This window comes from Chanodichthys erythropterus, chromosome 16 (assembly GCF_024489055.1).
Source record: "Chanodichthys erythropterus isolate Z2021 chromosome 16, ASM2448905v1, whole genome shotgun sequence".
In the NCBI taxonomy this organism is placed as follows: domain Eukaryota; kingdom Metazoa; phylum Chordata; class Actinopteri; order Cypriniformes; family Xenocyprididae; genus Chanodichthys; species Chanodichthys erythropterus.
Window position 1 is genome coordinate 7,989,316 of NC_090236.1, and position 21,145 is coordinate 8,010,460.

Genomic DNA, 21,145 nt, shown 5'->3' on the forward strand with positions numbered 1-21,145 from the left:
TTGAAATTGCCTGAGCGCTGTTAAAATGGTGAATTAAAGCTCCAATAAGAATTGAAATTTCTATTAAAGCATCGTTACAGTACCATTTCATGTTGTATTTGACGGTTATAAATAGCATTTTAATATTGTTTTTTTTGTCCTTTTTTATTTTGAGGACTCTTCTCTATCAAAGCTGACTACCAACGAATACATGCAATTGGTATGTATGAGGTAGTTTTTCTTAGTGTTTTGCTTTGGGTACATCTTTGCCGGCTGTGGATAAATTCTTTCTTTTTATTTTTTTCCTGCTTCATTTTGTTGTTTTGCTGATCATAAATTCATATGATCAATACAAATCAGCGTTGCAGGCCGCCATGACATAAGTCTGTTACAAATATGACCATTTTGCCAAGGTTCTTCAGATATTGAAACATTAGTAGAGACTATTTCAAATACCTTCAATTATTGAAATAAAAGTGAAGGTCAACAAGTTGGAAAAATGGAATGTGCATGGGAAATCACTGACTTCTCCCTGCCTCACGTGAGAAAGATTTATACTAATAAGCAATGGTTCGTCGTTTTCTTTAATGGCATTTCTTAATTTGTGTTGTGTTTGACTTATTCTCTTCTTAACTGTCATGGGGAGGGAGTGAGGGTGAGGGAGAATATTTTAGTCTTTGAAATGATTTTTGTAAAAATAACGGTCACAATGAATCTTTTTTTCATGCATTTCTCTCTGTTCATCTTCAGATTCCAATAATATCTGCAGAGCATCTGACTAGTCACAAGTACTTGACGCAGATGTAGTTCCAGCCCACAACAGTGAGTGCTCACACATTTCTGTTCTATTTTTCTTTGTTTTCAGAAACTGCTGGATTTGTGCCTTATCTTCCAGAGAAATTTAAAGTGATAGTTCACCCAAAAATTAAATTTCTGTCATCATTTACTCACCCTAAAGTTGTTCCAAACCTGTATGAATGTCTTTCTTCTGCTGAACACAAAATAAAATATTTTAAAGAATGTTGGAACCAGACAGTTCATATTTTTTTCCTACTATGGAAGTCAATGGCTGTTTGATTACCAACATTCTTCAAAATATCTTCTTTTGTGTACTGCAGAAGAAAGACATTCATACAGGTTTGGAACAACTTGAGGGTGAGTAAATGATCACAAAGTTTTTATTTTTGGGTGAACTATCACTTTAAATTTAAATGGTTAATTTGAAGCAAAAGATCACCCAATTTTGGTCATTGTTTTCTCTCATTTACCCTGATGTCATTTCATAACCGTACATGTTTGTTTTTCCATGGAACATAAAAGGCAAATTCTGGAGAAATTATTTTCCATACAACTACAGTTCTTAGAAATCATGTGACCAAATATGACCAAAAAATGGCACCTGTGACACAGTTTCAGTCATAAAAAACACTTTTATAGTGTTTTTTTTTTTGGCAAGATGACATTAACTGTCATTGTACGGAAAAGAATGTTCAAACTTTCCAACAAAATTCTAAACATGAAAGAAAGGACAATTCTGAAGAAGTTCCTTTCCATACAACTACAGTTTCTAGCGACCACATGATGTGTCAAGCTCCAAAAAGAAAATATATGGCACATATTGTGCATGTTTCAGGCTGTTCATCACACAAAGCTTCAAAATACTTGGAATACTAATAATCAAGTCACATGAATTACTTTTATGGGCTTTTTTTTTTTTTAAAGAGGACCTATTATGCTTTTTTACATTTTCATCTTCCTTTAGTGCGTTGCTATTTGAGACTGAAAAATGTTTGAAAAGTTACAAAGCACAAAGTCACTCCAAAGGGAGTTATTCTCTCTATCAGTAAGCTCTGTTTCTGAGCTCCCTGAAACGCCTCACATGTAGTCTTGAGTTTTGTTCTGGTAATGGACACATCACAATATCCCTCATTTAAAGGGGTGGTTGATTATGATTTCACTTTTTTAACTTTAGTTAGTGTGTAATGTTGCTGTTTGAGCACAAACAACATCTGCAAAGTTACGACGCTCAAAGTTCAATGCAAAGGGAGATATTTTCTTTTAAAGAATTCTCTGTTTAAGAACTACAACAAATTGGAAGGGACTACAACAAGCTTCTTCCTGAGTTAGTGACATCACTAACCCTAAAAATTACATAAACACCACCCATGAGAACACACAACAAAGGGGGCGAGGGCATATTAGAAAAGAGGAAGAGTTGTTGTAGTAGAGTGTTGTTGCCTTGCTGTCATTTTACGCCAGACTGCTTCACAAACAAGGGTCAATTCAATGCTGGATTTGCACAAAAGATTAACATGACGACACATGCTAGTCAATGAGTTGAATCAACTCCACAGCAACTACATAAATTTATCCACTAATCATTCAGAAACGTCCAGTTTCATTCTAAAAGTTGTAACTTCTTCCTGAGTCTCTCAATCAGTGTCAGACTCCGGTTTGAACAATGTAAGGCTGAACACCGCTACTGACAATCCTCATTTTGGCTGCGTGAGATTCTCCAGCTTTGTTGTTGTTGGGCAACCAAAGCACGAAATGTTAAAGCTCCGCCCTCTTCTGGAAAGCAGCCAGGAGCAGCAGCTCATTTGCATTTAAAGGGACACACACAAAAACGGCATGTTTTTGCTCACACCCAAATAAGGGCAAATTTACATCTTGTAAAAGGGGCATAAAAGGGCCCCTTTAAATAATTCCTGCCCAAGGCATACTCAAAAAAGGGATGAGGCCTGGTTAGTAGTGTGTTAGTAGTAGTAGTGTGAAACTTGCAGTTATGGTAAGGGACGTGCCATCGATTGACCAATCACAACACACTGGTCCAGCGGACCAGTCAGAGCACATTGTGCTTTTCAGAAGGAGAGGCTTCATGGAGACAGAAACAAAACACAGTGTTACTGACAGACTGGGAAGAGAGGTGCTGCAATAATGTGAAATAATGTTTTTTGGACATTCACGCATGAAAACCTATTCTAGTAGACCCTAAAAATAAAATCAAGACTTTGTAAAAGGGCCTTTTTAATGGTCATTGTATGGAAAACAACTACTTGAAAATTCGAAATAATTTAAATAATGACAGAATCGTCATGTATGGTTGTCAAACAGTTCCTTTTATATTCTCATGTGTTCTAAATCTATTCTTTTTTTTTCTACTTTTCCTCAGATCAAAGGAATGTGCTGTTGTCCTGGACAAAAGGAAAACAAACAAAATTCAAAATTTTAACATCAACATCATCAGCGGATAGAAAATACTATGAAGATTAGAATTTTAGTCATACATGATGGTAAAGTTTTACGGGGGTGAAACTGAGTGTCCTTCCACATGATATGTAGAATTTGAGTGAACTACATCATTATGTCAGACAGGACGGCATTTTTACTCTCAAGCCGGATTAGTAGAAAAAGTTATTTTCATGTCTGACCTAACACCGTTTTGGCATGTTAGTAGACCAAGAGATATTTTTTGTGATTCACACCTTGATTATCTTTCCTCGAAATTTGTATGATGGTTTACAAAGTTATAAAAGGTGCACCTTGAATTGAAAAGCGAATCAAAAGTCGATATGGCACAAAAACATCCAGCGAAATAATTAAATGTATGTAGTTTTCTGTATCTTTAGTTCTGGCTTCTAGTCAAACTAGATTGTAAGCGCAGAGACGAGATTGATTGACAGATGAATGTTTTGGGTAGAATCGTGAACACCTGAGACCTTTCAAAAGCACATTCTTGCAAGCTTTATGTACCATAACCACCGGCTGAATACCAGACACCGATCTAGAGTGTTATATCAACAGTGTTATTATGTTTACCAGAGATTAATGTTTTTTACAGCGCTTGTTTTTATACATAATTTCACAAGTGTGTGGGTTTTTATGAAACGTGCCATTTTTATTTGTCGATCATCCATTAGGCCTTGTAGAACTATGAAGCCTTTTTGACTCCTATGAGAACAGGGTTGCCTTGTTCCTAATGCCCTGTTTCTTTGAATTGCCTTGCTCGAGAGAATGTCGCGATGGAACGGAGAGGCTGACGAGAGTGTCTTCAGGAGGTTGTCGTCAAGGTAACGAGCGCGTAGTAGAGCCGCCAGTCGCGCTTGGAAAAGAGCGATTGCTTTCCAGTCTTTGCGAAAATGATGCGAGGACTCTAAAATTCATGCTGGAAAAGCGCTGCTTGAGTATTTCGTTACAGATTGCGAGTTCGAGACTAGGTACACGGAAAGATGAGGTTAGTGTTGGGTCAGGGTTCGTCTTCATTTGATTTCGATTTGTTTTTGAATATTTCATGACTTGTAAACAACATAGTTTTGAAAAGAGGAACAGAGAATATAGTGAGACGTTTTTAAGTTGTGCCAAAAGCTTTTTTCCTCTTTTTATTTTTTATTTAAATGTGTTTCGACTGGGTATACTGATGACGGAAGATGAATAACTTGTATAGCTTCATTTTACGTAACAAGGCTGCTTGTAAACCAGGAAACGGACGTTCACGTTACTCGCAAGGGTTTTAGCGCCAAAACCAGACTCAAGGTTAAACGAATGAACCCGAGCTTCTCGGCTCGTCCGGCTGGAAATTCGCGTTCGCTTGAGTCTGGATTTCAGCCTGGTTTAGGTGCACAGACTTGAAAGGATGCACGCCATTGCCGTTTCCTCACTAAAGCCTTATATTTCAGTGTTTGAAACCCACACAAACATTCTCTCAATCACAAATGAAAAATGACAACAGATGAGATTTTATTCTTCACTCTTATTTTACGTGTTTATTAATCATGTTACACTTAACGTTCACTCTGTTTCAAAGCCTTTGTTAGAAATATATTGTGTTATTGTTGGCATATAAAGATTTTTGTTTTTTGTATTTGACAATATTGTCATAGAACTGTTTTAGAATGTAGGAAATGAAATATTGTTTTTCTTACTGTCACTTTCTTTTACATCATGTTAAGTTCATAATGTTTAGCTAGTAGTGTTGTATTCTTAATTCTTCATGTTATTTTTCATGGTAGAATGTTTGAAATTTCAGCTCTAAGGATTTTGGTTTTGAATTTGTTGAACAAAATGTTTTATCTTGTCTTAAAAAAAGAGTGAAAATGACAAAGAAAGAGTTTATTTGTAGATTTGGTAAAGTTGATATTTTAACCCTTTATTTTGTGTCGAATCGAGACCACGTCTACAATTAGCTGGTTAAAGTATCAATTGTACGTATTAGAGTTATTTTCTACTGTATGCATTTCAGAATTGAAAAATCGTCTTGTAATATTTCAAAAAAACATCCCTCAATGTCAGGCCAAAATGAGCAGCATCAGAGATTTCTGAATATTTAAAGATGAAAAACAAAGGAGAGGGAGGTCACAGGGTCGGGCCTCGAGCTGCAAATGAGAGAGAGAGCCATAACTTAAGGGACGAAGGTTGACTTTTTGCACTTCTGTACATAGTCAATATAAAGAAAAGAAAAGGAACATGTATAATATTGAGATCTTATTTTGAATAATAAAAGATTCTATAACTATGAGAAATTTTCTTAGGATAATTTAAGAACTAGAATAATAGTCCAGCTAACAAATGATGCTTGCAGAAATACGGCACAGCTCTTTTATTATCATTTCCGGCCATCACGTTCAGAAAAAAAGAAAAAATAAAGCTCCGCGTTGCCTGCACAGTATACCGACACGTACCGAGAGTCCGAATTGGCATACACTCCGCCTCGTCATGATTTCCACTGTGGGAAATTTGGGTTTTTTTACAAATAGATACACCTTCAAAAACACAGTATTTGTCATATGATGGACATAAATAACTGCATGAAGAATAAAAATTAACAGTAAAATTCTCATAATAGATAAGTACGTAGATAAGTTAATTTCTCACAGTACCGTAACTATCATCGCCACAGCATAGTGTAAATCAAGTATCTCGATCAATATCTGAGCCTGAAATGAGGCGCGTTCACCGGTAATCCATCCGAGTATAACCGTAAGAACAGTACAATTATATAAAAAAAGGCCTTCAAACCGACTCTAGATGCTAGCAAAAGACGTCCACTTAACACACGACAACAGAAGAGTTGCTTTGTTTCTTGTAACGTGCCTTCAGCAGGGTAAGGACACCAACCACACACACGAAAAAACAAACAAAATGAATGTAACTGTCAAATCCTCCGCTGAGGTCAGCGTTTTACTCATTCGAGGTTGCTGCACAAGAGCTATTAAACCAAAGCATCACTTTCCTTCACTAAACGCAATGCCTAAAAGCTGGTCGGCCGCTCCAAACGGCCAAACCACAGGTGGTCCTGCCTGCTGAAAGCACTTGCTTGGATGCTTAACGCCCTCCATGGAATCTTACACCTGCCCTTTGCTTATAGTTGCTGTAAGATATTGTGCTGCATTCTAAAAGACTTGTTTTATGCACATTTATTATTGTTAGAATTGACTCTTACTGTTATGAATTAAAAAAAAAAAACCTTAATAAAACAAAATGGATTTGCTCAAGAGGAGTCTGTGTTGTGATTTTTATTAATTTTCCTTCATATCTTTTACATATATTTTTTAAACCTTAAAATGTTATACTGTAAAGTTTGTATGTAGTGTAATGTGCTTGAAAGCTTTCTAGTCACAAAATAGTCTTATTTTTTTCTGAAAACTGACACACTAAGTGTGTCTTTTTGTTGTTTGAAATCACATTTATCATTTAGTTTCTATGGTCCTCAAAGCTTGATCATAGTTGTGTCTTTTGTTAATTGATCATGTTAACCAATTTGTCTTGTGTGTATGTAATCCTCTTGTTTTGTTTGGTAAGGTTTGTTTCTTATATTAAATTTGCTTTGAATGCTTGACTTTGAAAAACAAAACAAAATGTGGAATCAGTATGGAGAAAAGCATATTCAAACAACCTTCCACTTTTGTAACTCCATCATAAACTCTTAAAAATAAAGGTTCTGAAAGGAAGTTTTCACAGTGATGTCAGAAAAAAACATTCTAAGAACATTTCAGGGAACAGTTTTTAAAAGAACCTTTTTTTTTCCACTGTAAAGAACCTTTTGTGCAATGGAAATGGTAATGTTTCTCCATGGAATCATTAATGCCAATAAAGATCCTTTATTTTCAAGAGTGCAGGGCAAAACATGCATAAAGTATAGTGCTAAAAAATGACTTAAAATCTTTCTTTCTTAAATGAGGATTAATGATAGTAATCAATTTTGTCAAATACTATTAAATGTTATTTCTTTTAACACATGATGGTAGTATATCGATCAGTAAGTTGACTTGCATAGGCCACCTGCCAGAAGTTAGTTATTTTTATAAAGATTTAAATAGGGATATTTTTCTTAAAAAAAAAACATTAATTCTCTTAAGAAGGCCTTTATTAACCCACTGGAGCCGTGTGGATATCTTTTATGATGGATGGATACATTTTTTTTGGACTTCAAAATCAGGAGCACCATATTATAAAGCTTGGCAGAGCCAGGATATTTTATAATATAACTCCGATTGTGTTTGTCTGAAAGAAGATAGTCATATATACCTATGGCTTTAATCTTATTATTGGGAGATACAAGGGTCCATGGCTCATTGGAGAAAGTGTAACAGCTAACTTGTGTGCCTTGACAATCAATCACATTACAGCCTTGAACTAACATGAACTAACCATGAGAAATATATTATTTATAGTATTTACTAATTGTTGTTAACGTTAGTTAAGGAAAATACAGTTGTTTATTGTTTGTTCATGTTAGTTCACAGTGCATTAACTAATGTTAACACGATTTTAATAATGTAGGCTATAATGTTGAATTTACATTAACAGAGATTAATAAATGCTGTAGGAGTGCCATTCAATATTAGTTCATGTTAACTAATGTAGATAACTAATGAACCTTATTATAAAGTGTTACCCTATTTTTTCTTATACTTGCTTATGATAAGCTCAATGTTGATTTATAGTAATGGAAGTAAATACATGTAAAGATACCAGTATTCACCCTATCCTTATTTTTCAGGTAAGAACGGACGCGGCCATTTGTAAATTTAATGCGTCTGGCTTCTGGTGTCATTCGCTTTCATTTATTTTTAGCTGCACAAAACAGCTCATTATGCTGCTTGATTATCATTATGCCGTTTTACGGTTTACTGCACTTATAAATAATAATTATTAAGTCTCGCACATTCACAGAATACACCTCACTTCCGTGGTGAAAAAAGGTGGATATACAGGTGCTGGTCATATAATTAGAATATTATCAAAAAGTTGATTTATTTCACTAATTCCATTCAAAAAGTGAAATTTGTATATTATATTCATTCATTACACACAGACTGATATATTTCAAATGTTTATTTCTTTTCATTTTGATGATTATAACTGACAACTAAGGAAAATCCCAAATTCAATATCTCAAAAAATTAGAATATTGTGAAAATGTTCAACATTGAAGACACCTGGTGCCACACTCTAATCAGCTAATTAACTCAAAACACCTGCAAAGATCTTTAAATGGTCTCTCAGTCTAGTTCTGTAGGCTACACAATCATGGGGAAGACTGCTGACTTGACAGTTGTCCAAAAGATGACCATTGACAACTTGCACAAGGAGGGCAAGACACAAAAGGTCATTGCAAAAGAGGCTGGCTGTTCACAGAGCTCTGTGTCCAAGCACATTAATAGAGAGGCGAAGAGAAGGAAAAGATGTGGTAGAAAAAAAATATACAAGCAATAGGGATAAACCGCACCCTGGAGAGGATTGTGAAACAAAACCCTTTCAAAAATGTGGGGGAGATTCACAAAGAGTGAACTGCAGCTGGAGTCAGTGCTTCAAGAACCACTACGCACAGACGTATGCAAGACATGGGTTTCAGCTGTCGCATTCCTTGTGTCAAGCCACTCTTGAACAACAGACAGCGTCAGAAGCATCTAAAGACAAAAAGGACTGGACTGCTGCTGTGTGGTCCAAAGTTATGTTCTCTGATGAAAGTAAATTTTGCATTTCCTTTGGAAATCAGGGTCCCAGAGTCTGGAGGAAGAGAGGAAAGGCACACAATCCACGTTGCTTGAGGTCCAGTGTAAAGTTTCCACAGTCAGTGATGGTTTGGGGTGCCATGTCATCTGCTGTTGTTGGTCTACTGTGTTTTCTGAGGTCCAAGGTCAACGCAGCCGTATACCAGGAAGTTTTAGAGCACTTCATGCTTCCTGCTGCTGACCAACTTTTTGGAGATGCAGATTTCATTTTCCAACAGGACTTGGCACCTGCACACAGTGCCAAAGCTAAGGATGGTATCCCATGGTATCCCTGTTCTTAATTGGCCAGCAAACTCGCCTGACCTTAACCCCATAGATTTTGTAAAGAGGAAGATGCGATATGCCAGACCCAACAATGCAGAAGAGCTGAAGGCCACTATCAGAGCAACCTGGGCTCTCATAACACCTGAGCAGTGCCACAGACTGATCGACTCCATGCCACGCCGCATTGCTGCAGTAATTCAGGGCAAAAGGAGCCCCAACTAAGTATTGAGTGCTGTACATGCTCAGACTTTTCATGTTCATACTTTTCAGTTGGCCAAGATTTCTAAAAATCGTTTCTTTGTATTGATCTTAAGTAATATTCTAATTTTCTGAGATACTGAATTTGGGATTTTCCTTAGTTGTCAGTTATAATCATCAAAATTAAAAGAAATAAACATTTGAAATATATCAGTCTGTGTGTAATGAATGAATATAATTGTTACGTCCCAGGACGTATATTTTTGTTTGTTTTGTTGTTCTGTGACTGTGTAGGTGACACTGTCTCTCTAATGCCCAACTGCCTGCTGGGAGTGCAGACTGAAACTCTTTTCGAATTGAATTAGTGAAATAAATCAACTTTTTGATGATATGCTAATTATATGACCAGTACCTGTAGCCTAAATATAAACATTTCTGGGAACGCTTATATTTCACTATGCACATAATGTGAATGAGGTTCATTATAACATATTTTATCTTAGTTGACTCACAATTAACGTTTTGACGTAGCGTTTTAAACTATTTTACTATAAAAACGGTAATTTTTTACAGAGAGGCAAGATCTGGCACAACACAGTCTTGAAAACGCAGAGTATCAGCGCCCTCTACCGGTCGAATTTAACTTCGTATTTTCACAAAACTGCTTGTTTCAGTTTCATACGCAGAACCAGGAAACTCTTCGGTTAGAGTAAAAGGAAACCTGAAATCTATACATCTGTCTGTTTGCATCTCTCTCTCTGGTTATAAGCTTGTCTTATTGTAGTGTCTGTACTGGTACAACATTCCAAAGTTGACGAACATTTTTAAGGTAAGTAATGGTCTTTCTGTGCGAAGAAGCTGTCACTGGAGTAATTCTACAGTTGAGCCACATCTTTAAAACACACCTTTTACACCTTTCTTTAAGCTCAAGTGTCGATTAGCTGTATGTTTCCCTCCGTCTGTGTGTTCGTGCAGTAAAATGGCAGAAGCCAGTATTTTGTGGACTAAAGATCAGTTCAGCTGTTCAGTCTGTCTGGATCTACTGAAGGATCCAGTGACCATCCCCTGTGGACACAGTTACTGTATGAACTGCATTACAGACTGCTGGAATCAAGATGATCAGAAGAGAGTTTACAGCTGCCCTCAGTGCAGACAGACCTTCACTCCAAGACCTGCTTTAAACAAGAATGTGGTGTTTGCTGAAATGGTGGAGAAACTGAAGCAGATAAAAGTCCAAACTGCTCGTCCTGATCTCAGTTATGCTGGACCTGGAGATGTGGAGTGTGATGTTTGCACTGGGAGAAAATATAAAGCTGTAAAGTCCTGTCTGATGTGTCTGGAATCTTACTGTAATACTCACTTTGGGCATCATGAGGAATTTCACTTAGGTAGACGACATAAAGTGACTGATGCCACTGGACGACTGCAGGAGATGATCTGCTCTCATCATGATAGACTGCTGGAGGTTTTTTGTCGTACTGACCAGCGATGTATTTGTTTGATGTGTACGATGGACAAACACACAAATCATGATACTGTTTCGGCTGAAGCAGAGAGATCTGAGAAACAGGTATGAAAAGCAAATTTTTTTAACATATGTTTATGATGCAATACAGTTAGAGCTACATGTTTTCTGTTACTGTTACAGAAACAGTTGTGGGACATACAAAGAAAGTACCAGCAGAGAATTCAGGAGGGAGAGAAGGAGCTTCAGGAGCTGAAAGAGACTGTGAAGACTCGTAAGGTGAGTTTAAGAGAAGTCAGAAATGTTTTAGGTTCTTTGAGGACTCCAGTCGTTAAGGTGTCCTGTTCCACTGAAGCTCACTGAGTGAACGGTCTGATTGTCTGTGTGTCCTAACAGCGTTCTGCACAAGCGGCAGTGGAGGACATTGAAAGGATCTTTACTGAACTGATCCGCTCTATTGAGAGAAGCCGATCTGAGATGACACAGATGATCAGAGATCAGGAAAAGGATGAAGTGAGTCGAGCTGAAGAACAACTGGAGCGACTGAAGCAGGAGATTGATGATCTGAAGAGGAGAGAAGCTGAGCTGGAGCAGCTTTCACACACAGACAATCACATCTGTTTCCTACAGGTAACACATCTCAGAAGCAGGACATTTAAGATGATCTTATTATTACAGTGAATAGTTTCTAAAAATCAGAGCTAAAAGTAAGTGCTTTTCGATCTTTTTGACCAAAGCCCCCCTCACCATTGTCCAAAACAATTTTAAAGGGTTAGTTCACCGAAAAATGTAAATTCTGTCATTAATTACTCACCCTCATGTTGTTCCACAGCTGTAAGACCTTTGTTCATCTTCAGAACACAAATTAAGATATTTTTGATAAAATCCGAGGTTTTTATCCTCCATTGAAAGCAACAAAATTACCACATTCAATGACCAGAAAAGTAGTAAAAATATACTTACTTGACTTACTTAAAAATACTCAACGTGACTGACTGGTTCAACCTTAATGTTATAAAGCGATGAGAATACTTTTTGTGCACCAAAAAAACAAAACAAAAATAACGAGTTCATTCAACAAATTCGTCTCTCCCGTCATTCTGTTACGCTATTTTCATTGCAGCGCTTCCAGGTTCTACGTCAGAACGGCGGCTCAGTATTGGCTGATGCTGTTCACGTGAGCACCACGACGCATGCATGTGATTCTGATGCAGGAGCCGGCCAATAATGAGTCGGCGTTCGGATGTAAACACTGAAACGCAGCACTGCGCCACCTGCCTAACACACTGACAGGGATGAGGAAAAATTGTTGAATAAAGTCGTTATTTTTCTATTGTTTTTGCAAGCAAAAAGTGTTGTTGTCGCTTCATAACATTAAGGTTGAATCACTGTAGTCACGTTGACTATTTTAACGTTATTTTTTACTAATTTTCTGGACATGTGGTAGTTTCATATATTTAAATGGAGGGTAAATGTCATGAGGGTGATGACATGAGGGTGAGTAATTACTTGCTTAAGATATTTCCTCTGGTATTTTTGCTATAAACATACAATATATGTAAGTATTATATCAAGTTATATATTAGATAACATCATTTAATTTTTTTTCAAAAACTGCATCCTCCTCTATAAAAACAATAGATATTGAGGGTGGAAAAAAAATATTTTATGTGTTTTTAGCACTCCCAATTGACCCTTCGCCAGGAGTTTGATTGACAAGCGATCTAACCAGTCATAACGCCAAATCCGCCATTTTGTCCGACAAAGCAGACAGGAGTTAGAAGATTAACCTTGGTGGACTTAAATTTGAAAAATGGTGTGTACTGACGTCTTTTGCGGTTGAAACAATAGTCCTTCTCATGTTCATTCATATTTATTTGATGTTATAAATGAACTAGTAGGAAGAGATGATCGGTTCACGAGCCTCTTGAGCTGAGGCACTACAGCGATCTGTCACGGCACAATAAGAGCCACATCGAATCGAATTTCTTAAAAAATTACACACTTTGAAAGCTGGGACTTTGTTTAATATAATAAGTAACCTGCTTGTTGTCTGTCGACGTGTTGTCAGTGTCCTCTTTGCTCCGCGATGTATTTTTCACTCTGTATGGCGTGACAGCGCATGGCTTGTCGGACAAAGCAACAGTAACTAAGGGGAGCGGGTCTTTGTGAAGGGTCAATTAAGTTTAAATTAAATTTCTCACCCCCTTGGTGAGAACCATTGCTTTAAGTGCTTTAACAGACATGTAACGAGCAGTTGTTATTCTGACAGTAATGGTTTCATGAATCAGCTCATGCAGAGTCATGTTTATGTATGTAATGATCAATATTTAATGACCGCAATGAACAGGCAAGCAGACAGACTCTCATCTCTGTTAGTTCATTGGTCATGTCAATCACAGTGCTGAACTCTCTACCCTTCAATGAAAACACGTGGACACAGATTTTACACACAAATACATGTGTACGCATGGTTAGTGAATGAGATCCACTGATCATTAAAATCTGTTCTTTTGTTTGTCTTTGTAGAGTTTTCAGTCTCTCTCTATTCCTCCTGCTTCTAGAGACAGTATCAGTTCTCTCCTCTCTTATGATGATTTGTCTCTATCTGTCTCTATGCTAAGAGGTACACTTGAATACGACTGCAAAGAAGCAACAGACCAAATATTTGGTAAAGGTAAAGTACTGGATGTCATTTACTTAAAAAAAAAAACAAATCATGCACATAATATGCAATTAAGAAAACATCTTTTTAATTATACTGTATATGTCTTGTTGGTTCCAGTTGTGGCATACATTGACATTGTTCCTGCCACTGAACTCATGACCAGAGATGACTTCTTGCAATGTAAGTGTTACTATTAAAGCAAAGTCAGAATTATATGAATCTTCAAGAAAAATAAATCAGCGATGACCTAAATTCTAACTTGTTATTAGTTATCTGTCTAGTGCGGAGGTCGGCAACCCAAGGCTCTAGAGCCACGTATGCCTCTTTAGCGCTCCCCTAGTGGCTCCCTGGAGCTTTTTCAAAAATGTATGAAAATGAAAAAACCATATTGTTTTCATATGGTTTCTGTAGGAGGACAAACATGAAACAAACATTCTTAACGTTTTCCAATGCTGTAAAAATGAGTACAATAAATATTACATTTCAACACTTCTGTCAACGAAGATTTGCGTCATAGATGCAGGCTCCGCACACTTTAACTACCCAGGAATCCTTGCAAAAGACAACGGATGGGAGGAGATTTTACTCAAGAGCAATTGATGACATGGCTGAGAAGAAAATATTTAAGTGTAGGTATCATTACGGTTTTTATGACCTAGGTGTACATTTTACCAGTTGTTACTTACAGTTTATACAAACATTATGATCATCGACCAGTGGTTGATGTCTCAAACATAATAATAGTGCGTTGAATAATACGATCGCATTATGATTCATTAAATAAATAGAACCGAATGTCAGGGCTTTTCTGTCATATGTAAACCTAGTATTTATATTTAAACCTGTAAATTCATCTGAAACTCACGCACATGTTTATTATGTGTTAAAATTGTAATCTTAATTCAAATGGAACATTATTACAACTGTATACATTATTTAAATAAGCATGTTGTCTAATGCCCAGGTGGCATAAGCAAAAGCAGGCTGTGTAGTTGACATGGAGATAATATTTTGCAAAAGAAAAGAAACCTGTTCTCGATGCTAAATATTATACCCAAACCTTCAGCTCCTGTCAAAAAACAATCGGACCGTTATTTCTGGCGTGACGATCGATTCTGTCCCAAAAAATACCTCTCAATGCGCCCTCGTGGACTCGCGCCAAGGGCCCTATAGGTCTGCACCAAGCGGCAACCTCCCCCAGTCTCTTGTGAAGCCAATACGGAAGTGACTTAAACTGCGTTTCATCGACTGGCCGCTAGGGACAGGCTCCAAAAGAGAGCAGAATCTCATTGAGTCCCATGTTAAATTGGCCAAGTTTACAGCAGAAAAAAACATGTTTACAAGTTGGTTCAAATTGTGGTTTTGGTCTATACTACTATTTTTGCCCTTCATGACAACTCTGAGGGGGGTAAATTTTTTTCTAACTCATTCTTTTAAATTATATTAAGCCTTAAATTTCTGCATAATTAAGGGCGTGGTCACTTGAGTGACAGGTAGATGCCGCTGCTGTCTGTGAGCCGTCATGTTACCTCAGTTAATTCCAGTCGCTGAATTTGGCATCTCAGACGTATTTGTGCTCGATTATTTTATACAATTATAAAATATGGCTTGCTGCATAATATTCGAGACTGATGTGTGTCTGTGTAGATGTGCATGCATGCGGAAGAAACAGAACACACTTTGTTGGATCATGGCTGAAAGTTTTGTTTGTGAGATTTACTACAATGACAATGGCAGGAGGATATCAAAATCCGACAGCACTGCTTGGATATTATAACTAAAACAGCTGCACTATTTTGAAAAAATATACTTTGGAAACAGGCTCATTTCTTTGTTAGATACGATCGTATACAGTTTTACAACATAAACGCTGCTCGGATTGCATTAATTCTTGAAGAACGATGACAGAGAGCAGATCATTCCGAAGAAATGATATGCAAACAATGGATAATATATCAATATTTCATGGACAAAAGTACTGTTTATGTTTTGCATTGGACACTCATATTTTACCCGAGTGCCACAGATTGGATTCATCTCGCGATCTCTATTATAAAGGTATGAAGTCCCATTTTAAGTTTCCATGTTGTTATTTGCACACCCAACACAAATTACTGGTGTTGGAGCATCTATATCTTAAAAAAACACCGTAGATTGACAGTAAACCTTTAGAACTTTCTGATGATAAAACTTATCTTTATTAATAATTTAGATAGTATCTAGATAGATAGCTCCTTTGCTTGCTAACATGGTCATGTCGAGCTAGGCGGGCGTGGTTTCAGCAACCAATCACATCAGCTCAAACCACCTCCCCGCCTCTTTGCCCATTTTCAGTTATCCGGGAGTGACGTGCGGTGACGCGCAGCTAAGATGTCCGCGGCCTCATTTGCACGTAAAAACCATAGACTGTAAAAAAATATGGACGTCACCCATAGAGTTCTGAACAGCAGTTTTGACGCGCAAATGAGGCCGCGGCCATCTTAGCTGCGCGTCACCGCACGTCACTCCCGGATAACTGAAAATGGGCAAAGAGCCCATTGAAAAGCCCGCCTAGCTCGACATGACCATGTTAGCAAGCAAAGGAGCTATCTATTTAGATACTATCTAAATTATTAATAAAGATAAGTTTTATCATATCTATCTTCAAGAGAGACTGGGGGAGGTTCCCGCTTGGTCAAAACTGCTGTTCAGAACTCTATGGGTGACGTCACGGACGCTACGTCCATATTTTTTTACAGTCTATGGTCTGCACTACATGACGTCACCAAAGTGTGGACTCTCAGGAAGTCCACAAGTCCAGAGTGTGCCATTTGGGACAGGGCCATAGAGGGTATGCATTGACGTCACTTTCCCGCCGAAAGTGCGTTCCCTCAGCTGGACTGAGTGGCAAAAGAACCTGCTGCTTGACTAGATTTAATAGGGGAAACTGCGAAAACACGAGTAAAACAAATGACTACAGTAAAGGTTGGGCTCGAAAGTGTTTCTTACAACTTGTCAAATAAACCTAATCCATGGATATTGACATGCAGCCAGGAGTCGTGTTTCCTGACATTTATATGTGCCTGATTTGACGCCGGGGGAATACATAAAGCAAATCTACAATATAGGAAGGTTTAAATCCGTGTAATCACTTATATCAATGTTATATCGTCATATTGTCCAGCCCTAAAACATATAGTTTTATAGTATAGTTTTTTTGTCAGTGTTTATTTTAAAACATACAATTATGCAGAATATAAGATGGAAAATATTTAATTGATGATTTGTCAACATAATATATAAAAATACAATATATATGCAATGATTTTACCTCAAAATCCAACAATTTGACATAAAATGATAACTGCAAATCCATGTTTCTCTGCCTGGAGTCCAGCTGTTTCTGTGTATTGCAATGTGACCAATTTCCTTCTTTTTTCTGCAGCTTTCAGCAGTTTTTAAATGTATACCTCGGGAATACTCATTATGTATTTGTAGCCTACTTAGTGATTTTGATAGTAGGCTAATATAGCTAATATACACTTACAGCCTGTGTTGCCTTCATATAAGGCTTATATAGGGCTTTTCATTTTTTGCGGCTCCAGACAGATTTGTTTTTTGTTTTTTTGGTCCAATATGGCTCTTTGAACATTTTGGGTTGCCGACCCCTGGTCTTATTTTCCTGCTTGACAGCATTTATAGTCAGTATTATGTCCATTTTATTCACACTGCTTTTACGGTTCTCTATTATTCCTGATTTGTTTTCTTTAGTTTTTGTCAGGGTGATAGGGTGGATGGGGGATTCTGTGGATCCTTAAAGAATTAGTTCAATTTAAATTGAAAATTACCCCAAGATTTACTCACCATCAAGCTATCCTAGGTATATATGACTTTCTTCTTTCTGATGAACACAATCTGAGATATTTTAATAAATATCCTGATGCATTTGAGCTTTATAATGGCAGTGAATGGGGCCAAATGAGTTTGAAGCTCAAGAAAGTGCTTCCAGCCATCATAAACGTACTCCACACGGCTCCGGGGGGTTAATAAAGGCCTTCTGAAGCAAAGCGATATGTTTGTGTAAGAAAAATATTATATATATATTTAACAAGTTATAAAGTAAAATATGTAGCTACCACCAGACCGCCTTCCATATTCAACTTACGAGAAAAGTGTAACTGACATTGCGTCAGTTATAACTATATGGATATTTCTCTTGCACAAATGCATCGCTTCACTTCAGAAGGCCTTTATTAACCCCCCGGAGCCAATGGAGTACGTTTGATGTCTGGATGTTGGTGGATGCACTTTCTTGAGTTTCAAACGCGTTGGTCCCGTTCACTGCCATTATAAAGCCTGGGTGCGTCAGGATATTTATTAATATAACACTGATTTTATTCATCGGAAAGAAGAAAATCATATACACCTATGGCTTGAGGGCGAGTAAATCTTTGGGTAATTTTTATTTTAAAGTGAACTAATCCTTTAAAATTGTGGTTTTAAAATCACCCTTACATGTTTTGTTTTACCAATTTATGTGACTATAATAAAATGTCATAAATATAAAAGTTATGTTATATAATTTTTCAGATTCCTGTCAGCTCACATTGGATTCAAACACTGCACATAAATACCTCCGTCTGTCTGAAGGCAACAGTGTGGCTTCCTTTATTGGGTCTGACCAGCAGTACCCTGATCATCTGGACAGATTTCATGATTTTTCTCAGGTGTTGTGTAGAGAGAGTGTGTGTGGACGCTGTTACTGGGAGGTTGAGTGGAGTGGGAAGGCTGGGGTGGGAATATCAGTGTCATACAAGAGCATCAGCAGGACAGGAGATGATGAGGATTGTGTCTTTGGATTTAATGATCAGTCCTGGAGATTGTCCTGCTCTGACTCCAGTTATGCATTCAGACACAATCAGAAACTGGTTAAACTCCCTATATTCCCCAGCTCATCTAGAATAGGAGTGTATGTGGATCACAGTGCAGGAATTCTGTCCTTCTACAGCGTCTCTGACACAATGACCCTCATCCACAGAGTCCAGACCACATTCACTCAGCCGCTCTATCCAGGGTTTGGCATCAATTTAGGATCAACAGTAAAACTTGTCCTCAGAGGTTCTATGAATAATAGTATTATATAATAGGTTTAAGCATCTAATCAAAATTGGTATAAGTGGTTAGCAGCTGCCATCTTTCAGAGTACAGTTTAATCCAAACTGGAAACTGGATTCATTAAATGTCTCATTACAACACAAACTGTCGACTGTGACTGTGTGCAAAGCCAATACAAGGGAAACCTGCTAGATTTTTGTGTGTGTGTGTGTGTGTGTGTGTAATTGTGTAATGTTCTAATATTGTGCAGTGAAAGATTGTGATTGATTTGCTTTGCTTGCGTTAACAACTAAGAAATAGCCTACTGTATATCACATTGCAGTTATACAAAATGTATAATTAATGTGACTGAAGTCCATTTTTAGGCTAGTTGTCATGTCTCTTTAAAATGTAAACCATACATAGAGTCTGATTTGGCAGTACTGGAGTGACCTTGTCACTGTGGGAAATTCAGATTTTTTTTGTTTTGTTTGTTTGTTTGGTTTGGTTTTTTACAAATAGATACACCTTCAAAAATACAGTATTTGTCATATGATGGACATAAATAACTGCATGAAGAATAAAAAACCATATCATCGCCACATGATCTCAAGTATCTCTCAAGACTGAATTGAGGCACATCCATCCGAGTATAACCGTAAGAACAGTACAATTATTAAAAAAAGGCCTTCAAACCGACTCTAGATGCTAGCAAAAGACGTCCACTTAACACACGACAACAGAAGAGTTGCTTTGTTTCTTGTAACGTGCCTTCAGCAGGGTAAGGACACCAACCACACACACGAAAAAACAAACAAAATGAATGTAACTGTCAAATCCTCCGCTGAGGTCAGCGTTTTACTCATTCGAGGTTGCTGCACAAGAGCTATTAAACCAAAGCATCACTTTCCTTCACTAAACGCAATGCCTAAAAGCTGGTCGGCCGCTCCAAACGGCCAAACCACAGGTGGTCCTGCCTGCTGAAAGCACTTGCTTGGATGCTTAACGCCCTCCATGGAATCTTACACCTGCCCTTTGCTTATAGTTGCTGTAAGATATTGTGCTGCATTCTAAAAGACTTGTTTTATGCACATTTATTATTGTTAGAATTGACTCTTACTGTTATGAATTTAAAAAAAAAAACCTTAATAAAACAAAATGGATTTGCTCAAGAGGTGTCTGTGTTGTGATTTTTATTAATTTTCCTTCTATTACATATATTTTTTTTAAACCTTAAAATGTTATAAGGTAAAGTTTGTATGTAGTGTAATGTGCTTCTACTCACAAAATTGTCTTTTTTTTTTTTTGAAAACTGAACTACATGTGTCTTTTTGTTGTTTAAAATCACATTTATTTCGTTTCTATGGTTCTCAAAGCTTGATCAGGTGTCTTTTGTTAATTGATCACGCTAACCCATTTGTCTTGTGTGTGTATAATCCTCTTGTTTTGTTTGGTTTCTTATATTTAATTTACTTTGGATGCTTGACAAAACAAAATTTGGGGTCAATATGGGGGAAAGCATATTCAACCAACCTTCTACATTGTAACCATCATAAACTCTTAAAAATGAAGGTTCTGAACGGAAGTTTTCACAGTGATGCCATAGAAGAACCATTCTAAGAACCTTTCTGGGAACAGTTTTTAAAAGAAGCTTTTTTTTTTTTTTTATTCTTGATGTGAAGAACATTTCTAACTTTTCCACTGTAAAGAACCTTTTGTGTAATGGACAAGTTTCATAGATTGTAATGTTCTCCATAGAATCATTAATGCCAATAAAGAACCTTTATTTTCAAGCGTGCAGGGCAAAACATGCATAAAGTATAGTGGTAAAAAACTTAAAGGTGCCTTAGAATTAAATATTGAATTTATATTGGCATAGTTAAAATAACAGAGTTCAGTACATGGAAATGACATACAGTGAGTCTCAAACACCATTGTTTCCTCCTTATATAAATCTCATTTGTTTAAAAGACCTCCGAAGAACAGGCGAATCTCAACATAACACCGACTGTTACGTAACAGTCGGGGTGTACGCCCCCAATATTTGCATATGCCAGCCCATGTTCAAGCATTAGACAAGGGCAGGACGTCTGGATGTGAACAGCTGAATCATCAGACTAGGTAAGCAAGAACAACAGCGAAAAATGGCAGATGGAGCAATAATAACTGACATGATTCATGATATCATGATATTTTTAGTGATATTTGTAAATTGTCTTTCTAAATGTTTCGTTAGCATGTTGCTAATGTACTGTTAAATGTGGTTAAAGTTACCATCGTTTCTTACTCTATTTACAGAGACAAGACTGTCGCTATTTTCATTTTTAAACACTTGCAGTCTGTATAATTCATAAACACAACTTCATTCTTTATAAATCTCTCCAAAAGTGTGTAATGTTAGATTTAGCTACGCAGCATATTATCAAACTGGTTCAGAATCAAATGTAAACATCCAAATAAATACTATACTTACATGATGCGATG

General features: G+C 37.1%; 2 protein-coding genes across 18 annotated transcripts in view; both read left to right on the plus strand.

Moving 5' to 3' along the window:
- The window catches only part of mbnl1 (muscleblind-like splicing regulator 1), a 72,283-nt gene extending 65,816 nt beyond the window's left edge, over positions 1-6,467 (plus strand). For 13 of the 16 annotated variants that reach the window (XM_067362011.1, XM_067362008.1, XM_067362012.1 and 10 more), the window contains 3 exons: positions 155-199; positions 730-801; positions 3,152-6,467. In XM_067362011.1, coding sequence (XP_067218112.1) covers positions 155-199; positions 730-786 — 102 coding nt within the window. In that variant the 3' untranslated portion in view covers positions 787-801; positions 3,152-6,467. The remainder of the gene's footprint in view (positions 1-154; positions 200-729; positions 802-3,151) is intronic. The other 3 variants (XM_067362018.1, XM_067362021.1, XM_067362014.1) reach the window with 1 other exon arrangement.
- Positions 6,468-10,144: 3,677 nt separating this feature from the next.
- Positions 10,145-19,828, plus strand: LOC137002416 (tripartite motif-containing protein 16-like). Of its 2 annotated transcripts, none has more exons than XM_067362035.1 (7): positions 10,145-10,284; positions 10,431-11,025; positions 11,104-11,199; positions 11,317-11,550; positions 13,450-13,597; positions 13,706-13,768; positions 18,158-19,828. In XM_067362035.1, exons 2-7 carry the CDS (start codon positions 10,435-10,437, stop codon positions 18,709-18,711), a joined length of 1,686 nt encoding a protein of 561 aa, XP_067218136.1. In that variant the 5' UTR covers positions 10,145-10,284; positions 10,431-10,434; the 3' UTR covers positions 18,712-19,828. The 2 variants fall into 2 exon arrangements, with proteins under 2 accessions (XP_067218136.1, XP_067218137.1); XM_067362036.1 differs by having other exon boundaries at positions 10,165-10,284; positions 10,381-11,025.
- The last annotated feature ends 1,317 nt before the right edge of the window (positions 19,829-21,145 follow it).

What these genes read in the sequence shown, in the direction of transcription:
- LOC137002416 (XM_067362035.1), top strand. Translation starts at nt 10,435, where the DNA reads ATGGCAGAAGCCAGTATTTTGTGGACTAAAGATCAGTTCAGCTGTTCA. An exon ending in ATCACATCTGTTTCCTACAG is followed by an intron (nt 11,551 to 13,449) that starts GTAACACATCTC and finishes TTGTCTTTGTAG; the next exon opens with AGTTTTCAGTCTCTCTCTAT. An exon ending in CAGAGATGACTTCTTGCAAT is followed by an intron (nt 13,769 to 18,157) that starts GTAAGTGTTACT and finishes ATAATTTTTCAG; the next exon opens with ATTCCTGTCAGCTCACATTG.